Consider the following 8,718-nt stretch of genomic DNA (forward strand, 5'->3'; position numbering starts at 1 on the left):
GGGAGGGGGAGAGGATTTGAGGTGAAATGTAAACGAGGCTAGTCAGGAAAGATTAGCGTCTTGTGAGCAGCGTGGCCCTGCGGCAGCACCCGACACCGTGACAATGGCTGCTTGTTTTGTGCGGTTAACCCCTGAATTTGAAACACTTTTGTGCTTGTCTGTAGTTTATTTGTGTATGTTTATGATTTACGGATAGTTATTGAGATAAGAAAGGATGTGATTTTACAGATTATACAGATTAAGAGACTTGAGTCCATCCTGATGTGCACAGTGCTCATTTAAGGCTTTTAGACTCGGGGAAAATCTTTTAGAAACCTGATTTTTGTCAACAACAGGCTAGTTATGAAATAATAAACCCCGCCTGTCTCTACAGTTTGCTAAACACGACAGAACTTCACCTCCTTTACTGCTTTTTGTGGATTTGTCTGAGTGTATGGATTAATGGAATGGTCTTAAATTCAGTTTTTGATGGCATCCAAAGGGTTTTCACTTAACTATTTGACCTGATGGAGCGTGCACGAACCCCGTGGACTCTTCCTCTTCACGCAGTGGGCTTCGTCAAATGTTGCCTGTTGCCACGGTTACCCTCCCGACGCAGCGAGAGAGGTGCAGGCGGTCGACTTAGTAGATAAAAGAACGGGCACGAGTCCATTAAGGGAGACTGAAGAGGGATATTAGAGACATAAGAGACACAATATTACAGAGGCTTTTTAAAAAATAAATAAATAAAAAAATAAATATATATAATGCAAATCCACAACATGCATTCCCACAAACTACAGAGGAAATGTCTATAGAGGCGATTCAGTACCAGCAGGCAGGTTTGTTGCAGAGCTTTATGTTACTTTTTGCGTCCGAATACCAAATTAAATGCAGTTTAAATGTTATGCGTAGGGCTCGACTGAATGTCATCTTTTTACAATTCCAAGCGTCTTTTTGAGGTTTTCAAATGAAGCTTCAAATGTCTGTCGTCATATTGTACGATGTCATCACCCTAAACAAAAAGGAGAGAAAAATAAATCAGATTTTGTGTTGCTGTGCGGGAGAGCAAACCGCTTTTTAGTGTTCTGAAAAGCCTAAATGACAACAACAAGGAATTGAAGCTGAATATTTCGTTTGAGATGAACAATGTCGTCAATGTCCTTTTTTAAAAATATATTTTTAAACGCTCTGGGGTTATTGGAAACGTTTTGGATCGCAGTCAGAATTCAGAAACAATGCAGCAACCACTGAAACCTTATTCTATAAATAGTGTAATGCCGAACATATTAGTGTTGCCTTATCTTTTATCTACAACTGGGCTGAAATATCGGGTTTAAGCACAAGGAATAGACCCGGCAATAACACGTTATGCAAGGAGCTTTAAACTATTCGGTACAGCCCCAATAAAAAGTATAATTCAATCCTGTCCATTACTGCAGCTAGAGTTACTGTTACTACACTTCTAATGATCGGCGGCTTTTATTCTTTTGCCTTTTTTGTGCGTCAAATCTAACATCACTTTTTTTTCTTCATTTTTATCTATGGAGAGTTTTGTGAAAGTGTCGACTGTATGCTTGTATTTGTGTCTTTAATTCAGATATTTTAAAGTTGCGGTCCGTGTGCAACTGTTTACAAACCTAAAATATAAAAAACAGTGTTATCTTTTGCTTTTCTGTTTTTGTTCGGCTGAACTGTGACCTCAAACCAAAGTTCAAATGAGCGGTGAATGTTATGATCCTTACCACGAACATTGTGCCGTATAATAAATACAGTTCGATACCCTGCTGTACAGTTTCATCAATGTATTCAAAGAATGGTGTCGCTGGGAGTAGTGACAGTTTCAGTAGCTACTTACACTTGTGTATCAGGTTTTGGGAAAACTACTGAAGTACTTGCTCTAATGAAATGGAAAATTCCATTAACGACCTTTCCTTGCCGTACCGTGTGTTCTTCCTCTACAGGTCAGTTAAAGCTGAAAATGAGCGCAGTAGGGGAAAACCCCCTGGACCCTGCCACGCCGGACTCACGCAAGAGGAAGGGCTCACCATGTGACACATCGGGGCAAAGGTAAACACCCGGCCTCGTACCTTGTTCTGATACCGAGACTGTTTACAAACATTACAGAACTACAACTCTAACGCAGTGTGGGCCGTCAGGGCCTGCAAGGTCTTCTCTGCTGGCCTCAACAGAATCACAAAGCTATATCTATTTTATAATTTAATATTTTTTCTTAAATACACTACATGTATTATAATTTATATAAATATTTTTCCCATGATCTTATTTTCTCATTGCACAGCTACTGTCTTCCTCAGTTGCTCTGCTTCCAGTGCAGTTTGTTTTCAGTAGAGCTTTTATCCAATCAGATTTCACCTCTGTGTCTCTAGGTAAGAACAGAGGCAGAGGCCTGCAGACTCTCGGGTGCATCCAGTGCAGTTTAAGTGAATGGGGACGATATTGTTGATTGTCATAGTGTTCAACCAATCAGATCTTTAGTTTGACATGTTGGGCGCATTCTTTGACTATCAGAGCCTGCTAGCCAGCCTATAATGACGTCAGCATTACATGCCGCTCAGTGTCCATGTGTAGCTTTGCCGCGAGGTGCAGAGTGTGCTGTGATTGGTCAGTGGGCGAGCACGTGACTATCGTGAAACGAAACTTAACAGCCAGCAGAGGCTGATGGGTAGTGAATCACATCACGTGATGCAGCTCAGCCAATCAAATATGGGCATTCTGACCCGAGTAAGATGTACCACACACCATGACACGGGGCTGAGACGAGGAAAGACATTGCAGAGCAGTACTTCAATGTTCAAGTTGTGAAAGTAAAATCCTATGATAATCTCTTTGGGTCGCGGCTTGTCATTAAGGAATGATGTTAGGTCCCACAGCCAGACCAGCTGAGATCATTATATTTTCCTGAATTTAGGCTTTTGCATTTTCTAAATGCTCTAGCATTATTCAAACGACTCGTACCGAATGGTTTAATACGAAGATGTACATAGTTACAGCATTAAAAATGAATAATAGCTGTGGCGCCATAATGTGGTTATAAGGTGGTATTTCAGCTGCAGGACAGCAGTGAAGGCCCAGGTATAAAATGCACGGCCCGCCACTGCTCTAACGTGAACAGAAATGTTAACTCGGGGTACGTCATTAAAAACTACTGAGAGTAGTAGAGAGTAGATTTCAGTCCTTTTGGCTGGTAAGTCAAAATATTAATTGGGGACACACTTTGATTGATAATGAAAAGAAATGCGTGACCTTTGCTGTTGAAAGATCACAAGACATTAGTTACTCAAATATTATTAGATGAGTTATGAGAAATGTCACAGGGGACATTTCTCTGCACTGAGTACTTTTAACTACTTTTTCCTGATAATACAAACATTTTACTTAAGTAACATTTTCAATGCAGTGATTTTACTTGTCAGAGAGTATTTCTACAGTGTGGTATTGGTACTTTTACTTCAGTTAAAGGATCTGAAGGCTTCCTCCGCCACTGAGCGAAGAAAGATACAATCATCTGGATCTTGCATGTTTTAGGGTTAAAGTTTTAGGTCAGGGTCAGGTTTAAGGCAGGTCATGTAGTGGTGAAGAATGAATGTAGTGTGTGTGTGTGTGTGTGTGTGGGGCCCAATAGCTGGTGTAACAGCCCAGCTAGCATTTCTACAGCAGCTACATGCGGCCACTGACCTGCGCATACACTCAGCAGCGTCCTCACCCCCCCCCCCCCCCCCCCCCCCCCCTCCCTTGGTCGCCACGCCTGTGTGTTCTGGCAGGCCAATGCACTGACCTACTTTTTCTGCTGTTGTCACACACTCACTCACACATTCCTATTTTTCATGTTTACCACATACCTTGCTGCAACTCGTCGGTTTGGAAGTGTATTATTGAATCTGGAGAATATTGTTCAGGCTGTGCATAGACTCCGAAGACGCTCCAGTTAAAGGCAGATTTAAGTTGCCATGTTTTTTTTACTTACGGCAACGTTCTTGTTTATATATCACAGAAAGAAATCACAAGCAGCCGGTTGAAAAACCACGGCACTTTTTACAGCACATTGCGATGTTACTTAAACAATTCCCAACTCTGAAACTGATCATTTAAACCACCTGTTGTTTGAAAAAGAAACAAACTGTCGTGAGCAGATGTTCAAATGTTTCATTTACATTAAACCGCACCATGTTAAGACGGACTTAAACAGAAGTATCAGAAGATCAAGTAAAGATCAGGACTGCTACAAATTATTTTCTTATTCATTTTTAGAGTGTCGGTAATCAGCAAAATAATAATCACAACTCCTCAGAGCTCAAATCTCTTGTTTTGTCCAATTAGAGCTTGACATGTAAATCTTCTATTTTGAGCTTATTGCAGATATATTAGTATCGATGTATACGTGGCAAATAAATAACAAAAAACTATTAAAGGTAACTCGGAAACAGTGTCTCCGTTACATTGTTGTAGATTGTTACCAGATAACACTGGAAGTTTTAAGTTCATAGTACATTATTTTAGTCACAGTTCTCTATTGAAACATACATTTAAAGGAAACCTGATCACATGATAGTTATGCCTCCGCGCCGGGCGACAGTCGTGGCCCGAGTTTGCGGTTTGTCCGTCCGTCCCGGTCGAGTGAACGGGCTCCCTTTCTTCGCAGTGTGGAGAAGCGGCGACGGGAGCTGGAGTGCCGCTACATCGAGGAGCTGGCTGAGCTGCTGTCGTCCAACATGGGCGACATTGCCAGTCTCAGTTCCAAGCCCGACAAGTGCCACATCCTCAAGAGTACCGTGGACCAAATCCAGCAGATGAAACGGCGCGAGCAGGGTGAGGACACACGCACACAATGGACTGATTTGTGAAAGGCTTAACCAAATATGCTGCTTTGAAGACGTTCGCATGCTTTAGATTTGCGGTGTTGGAAAGACATTTTTCACAATAAATATTTTTTTGTCTGCAGCCTCTACAAAGGTTTTCTGATTTGCGTTTGTTTACCCCTGACAGAGAAAGCAGCTCTTCTGTCTCCAGATGATGAGGTGCAGAAGAGCGACATCTCCTCCAGTAGCCAGGGGCTGGTGGAGAAAGAGGCGCTGGGGCCCATGCTGCTTGAGGTGAACAACACACACACACAATCACACATTTACTCACCACCACCACCGCTGGGATTGTTACTCCCAACTCAACACACAGATTTTTTTTTTTTTAAATTAATTATTTACTCTTCTTCCTCTCCTCATTTCAGGCCCTTGATGGGTTCTTCTTCGTCGTCAACCGGGAGGGCCGCATCGTCTTTGTTTCAGAGAACGTGACGAGCTACCTCGGATACGCCCAGGGCGAGCTGATGACCTCGAGTGTCTACAGCATGCTCCACGTGGGAGACCACAATGAATTTGTTCGCAATCTGCTGCCCAAAAGCCTGGGTGAGTGAGCCGGGACTGTGGGTTTTAACTCGGTATGCGTGAATCTGCTGTCCAACACTTTATATCATCGGTTTAAGACGCCAACTTTTCTTTTTTTAAAGATATTTGGTAATTGCATTTTCAGTATCTTCAAATTTGACAGTTTCAATGCTGACGACCCTGTTAAGGAGATCAGTATTGGCAGCAAAATCAGAACACAGTCCATAATACGGATAATTAACTTGGTTCATTGATGGAGAATACTGTAGCTAAAGCACATTTGAAGAGCCATGAAGAAAGGCAGCGTGATGAACTATGAACAGTTTGAATGGATTCAGATACAAGTGCTCTTCACAAAGCTGAAGAATGTTCCAGGAGAGCGAAGAAACGGTATGTCAGAGTAGAGAGTATGTGTGGGGGAGTTTGAGGAGCGAGGGAAGAGTGAAACACTGTTTCTTCCCTGTGATAATGTTGTTTTAATTCTTAGCCGCAACCTTGAGAAGCACTGATGATTTAAAAAAAAAATGTAGCGGGCCTGTGTGGGATCGTATGAGGACAATAGATAAAGGAGGGCAGTAGGCGTCACGGTTGAGCCGTTGTATTGTTTTGATCTTGTAATCTCTTTTAATGTTGTGCCAGTCACTACAGCTCTTCCTTCTTCTCAGAGAGGGAGATCTTGAGTGGGGAAACCCACTCTCATAGAGAACTAGACACAAATATCAGTTACGCCACCTCAGTAACACAGGAGGGTCCTTCAGTACATCTGGGTGTGATTTTTAGGGCGCTGTAACGACCCAAAAAGAAACATTTGAATGGGCAAAATGCGGAAAAATACCACTTTTCATAATATTGTGTGTAACATCTGCAAGTCTGCTGCATTCTGTTTGATCCAGGAGTGATTACTCACTCAACAAAATTGGCATCTTCCAGCAGCCCTGGAAGAAAAAGAAAAAAAAACATCAAATGAGACAAGAGGAGATTTAGCAGGAACTGTGTTGGACTGGGCTCAGTGGGCAGGTGCTCGTTTCACAATAGCCATTTTGCGAGCATTGCTTAGACGCAAACACACTTCACAATTTATTTACCATGTATATATTTTGTACGCTTGTACACAGATTGCAAGTATAGCGTTTGCTTTAAATAGTGTGTTTAATGTTCGAAAACAAGCGCAAGGTGAGATTATCTCATGTTAAAAGTGTTGTGAAACGGACCCCAGGACCCAGAAAGGTTCTAGTGCAAACAGATCATTGATGGCAAAAAAGGAAATTCCAACAGTTTTTTTTTTTTTTTTTTTCTTCTTTTAAATCAAGGGAAACAAAATCACTTGATCTGGTCATGGTGACCTAGACTTGTCTACTGTGATTTATATCAAGATATCATATTAAGTATTTTATTGTGTACGTACCAACGAATCCTTCCTCATAAAACATTTACAAAACCTTTTTTCTTTTTCTTTTTTAAGTTTAACGGCTGAATTCCTGTTTACTTGGAAGTAGTCTTCTTCTTCCCTGCCTTTGCTGGCGCACTTCTACATTTGTTGGTGCAATACGGCCACCAGTAAATCAGTAGAATAGTGCGAAACCGAAGGCAGCAATGTGTATTGCATCACTAAATAAAAAAACGGGGGCCAGCTCATAAAAACATAATCCACAGGCTACCTTTAACATATTCCCAAAGGGGAAGTATTTCTTTTTAGCTTTGATTAAAACCGTAAATTGTCATTGATATTAAACTGTTGTGTTTATTGTCCTCTCTTGTCCAGTAAACGGCGTGCAGTGGCCACAGGAGCCCGGCCGAAGGAACAGCCACACCTTCAACTGTCGCATGCTGAAGAGGCCACCGGACGAGTTGGATTCAGAAAACCCGGAGGCTCGGCAGCAATATGAGATCATGCAGTGTTACACCGTGTCCCAACTACGGACCATGCAGGAGGAGGGAGAGGGTACATGCAAACACAAACACACACACACACACACACACACTGACTACACGCGGTGTGCAGGCGCTCAGTCTTAAGATTGTAGAGTTATTCAAATCAATACGGAGGATTTAAGCAAGGGAAGCTGATTATAATATGATATCTTTGTACTGTTTGCTCTCTTCTTTCACCTTTCTTTCTGAAAAGGCCTAGTTCTATGGATACTGTATATTTATAAGACAGAATATAGATTTATTTTTGTATGCAGTAAACATGGGCTGTGTCCCCTTAAAAGGATGTTAAATACTCCATAAATACCCTTTTTATTGTTGTCATGAGTGAAAGTGTATTAAAACAATGTTCCACTATCCCAACTTCCTCCATCTGACCAGTTGGACTGCGGCAAGATTCTTGCAGGACGCTTTCATATTTTTTTGAGGAGCCGTTGGTGCAATGGCCTTGATAAGAAGTATGACATAGTTCCTGCATTGCAGATTTACTCTGCTGTTGAACTCTGCCTGCTTTTATTCATTTTGATAAGACCTGGCTCTCGCGGATTGTAGAATTGTACTCGCGGTATCCGACGTCGTCCTACTTTTGTGTAGGTTTTGAGTTCCAACATCTGTTGTTGGCATGACACAGTTCCAAGCCTTGATTGGCTGATACAGCTTCTCCTTTATATAGCGGAACCAAAATGATCAGATTTTTGATTTTTGACAGGTTGTCATGTACTTTTTTCACCACCTCGGGATATTGTAAAAAATATACATTTAGTATTTTGTGTGAATTAGAGGGTTGAGGTAAGCTTTGATCATTGTGGTATCATTGGTTGTATGAGGTACTTATCCATAGTCGTACTTTTTATCCGTTACGCTTTCTTTCTTTTTTGTTTGTGGCATACAGTACCAGACACACACACACACACACACACCTCACCACTTGTGTCCTCTCTTTCCTCAGACCTGCAGAGCTGCCTGATCTGTATTGCCTGTCGGATACCTCGCGCCCAGCCTTTCAGCACTGAGTCGTTCATCACCAAGCAGGACCCCACAGGTTAGGAGCCGAGGATAATTTACTGTCATTATGCAAAACAGTTGCACAACGAACTGTAGTTGTGGCCTATTTGCTAAACAAGAAAACAGCAGTGCATTCCTGTACTACATTATTGTGAACGTGCATCAGGAAGGATGAAAACAACAGCAACAAAACAAGTATCTGGGCTGATAATATATCTTAACATTAAATGTTCTACATCAGGGAATAACAGTTCATCACCTTTGACTGTTTGAGCTCCAAGCATCATCGATGTAAACAGAGTGCACCTCCTCTCGTCCCCGGCTACTGCAGATGTTGAAATCTGTGTAGACTGACCGTGTGTGTGTGTGTGTGTGTGTGTGTGTGTGTGTGTGTGTGTGTGTG

The 8,718-nt window shown here is 41.9% G+C and overlaps 1 protein-coding gene across 1 annotated transcript in view; it reads left to right on the forward strand.

Moving 5' to 3' along the window:
* The window catches only part of ncoa1 (nuclear receptor coactivator 1), a 44,242-nt gene that overhangs the window by 25,604 nt on the left and 9,920 nt on the right, over positions 1 to 8,718 (forward strand). Inside the window, 6 exon segments of the mRNA XM_031861514.1 lie at positions 1,944 to 2,049; positions 4,643 to 4,809; positions 4,987 to 5,093; positions 5,225 to 5,402; positions 7,144 to 7,323; positions 8,260 to 8,352. Of these exon segments, the coding sequence (XP_031717374.1) occupies positions 1,961 to 2,049; positions 4,643 to 4,809; positions 4,987 to 5,093; positions 5,225 to 5,402; positions 7,144 to 7,323; positions 8,260 to 8,352 (814 nt within the window). The 5' untranslated portion in view covers positions 1,944 to 1,960.

This window comes from Anarrhichthys ocellatus, unplaced genomic scaffold (assembly GCF_004355925.1).
Source record: "Anarrhichthys ocellatus isolate YVR2014 unplaced genomic scaffold, GSC_Weel_1.0 scaffold25, whole genome shotgun sequence".
Lineage (NCBI taxonomy): Eukaryota > Metazoa > Chordata > Actinopteri > Perciformes > Anarhichadidae > Anarrhichthys > Anarrhichthys ocellatus.